The sequence below is a fragment of the Pistacia vera genome, unplaced genomic scaffold (assembly GCF_008641045.1).
Source record: "Pistacia vera cultivar Batoury unplaced genomic scaffold, PisVer_v2 Contig106, whole genome shotgun sequence".
In the NCBI taxonomy this organism is placed as follows: Eukaryota; Viridiplantae; Streptophyta; class Magnoliopsida; order Sapindales; family Anacardiaceae; genus Pistacia; species Pistacia vera.
Window position 1 is genome coordinate 1,018,311 of NW_022195093.1, and position 1,057 is coordinate 1,019,367.

The following is a 1,057-nucleotide window of genomic DNA, read 5'->3' on the forward strand; positions in this document are numbered from 1 at the left end:
CGAACATCAAGTAACAGTTCATAATCTAACTTACGCGTATAAGACTATTTCAGCATCATTCTCGCGAGACTTCATTGTGACCTTTAAATGTGGGAAACTGCTGTAGTCGTTAGAGTTCAATACAATTCTCCTCAGCTTAGCTAGTAGCTGGGAAAGAAAAATGGGAAGGGCACCGTGTTGCTCTAAGGTTGGTTTGCGTACAGGTCCATGGAGTCCGAAAGAAGATAGTGTGCTAACTAATTATATTCGGGCAAATGGTGAAGGCGATTGGAGAAATTTGCCCAAAAAAGCCGGTAAGACTAAACTCAACTGTTACATCAATTCGCTGATAGTAAGCAGATATAATTCCACAGCTTATTTGATAATTGTTTAATTTGTAGGGCTACTTCGATGTGGGAAGAGTTGCAGGCTGAGATGGTTGAATTATCTGCGACCGGATATCAAACGAGGGAACATTTCATCTGATGAGGAGGACCTTATCATCAGGCTTCATTCTCTTCTTGGCAATCGTTGGTCTCTCATTGCTAAAAGACTACCAGGTCGAACTGACAATGAGATTAAAAACTACTGGAATTCCCATATTAGCAGGAAAGTGAAAACAGGTAGTAGAGTAACTCAACCAAAAGCATCAAGAGTGGGAAAGAAGAAGAGCCAGTTCACCAATGTAAAGAAACTTGAGAAGAAGAGTACGGACAGTTCAAAAGCAGAGACTACAAACACCAAAATATATCTCCCCAAGGCCGTTAAGGTTTCCCCATTCTCAGTGACAGTCAGAAACATCGGTTTGGATAACAAGGCTAGTGGGCTATCATCATCGGGCCATGAAGAAGAAGGAAATAACATTGTAACACCAAATAATACAGAAGAAGTGCCATGGAATATTCATTCCCCATTGTGGCCTGATCTTTTTCAAGAAGAAGCTGTGAATTACAAAAGATGTAGTCTTGATAATGCGTGTGATATTTCATTCCTAGACTTCGTACCAATTGAAGATAACATGCTAGATAAAGTTGTTGAGGAGTATCAGCAGCTTCTGAACGTCGATGACAGCGTCTAA

At 40.6% G+C, this 1,057-nt stretch overlaps 1 protein-coding gene across 1 annotated transcript; it reads left to right on the top strand.

The window, feature by feature from the left end:
* LOC116129631 (myb-related protein 308-like) lies at positions 1-1,057 on the top strand. Its single transcript, XM_031415364.1, has 2 exons — positions 1-293; positions 381-1,057. Exons 1-2 carry the CDS (start codon positions 161-163, stop codon positions 1,055-1,057), a joined length of 810 nt encoding a protein of 269 aa, XP_031271224.1. The 5' UTR covers positions 1-160.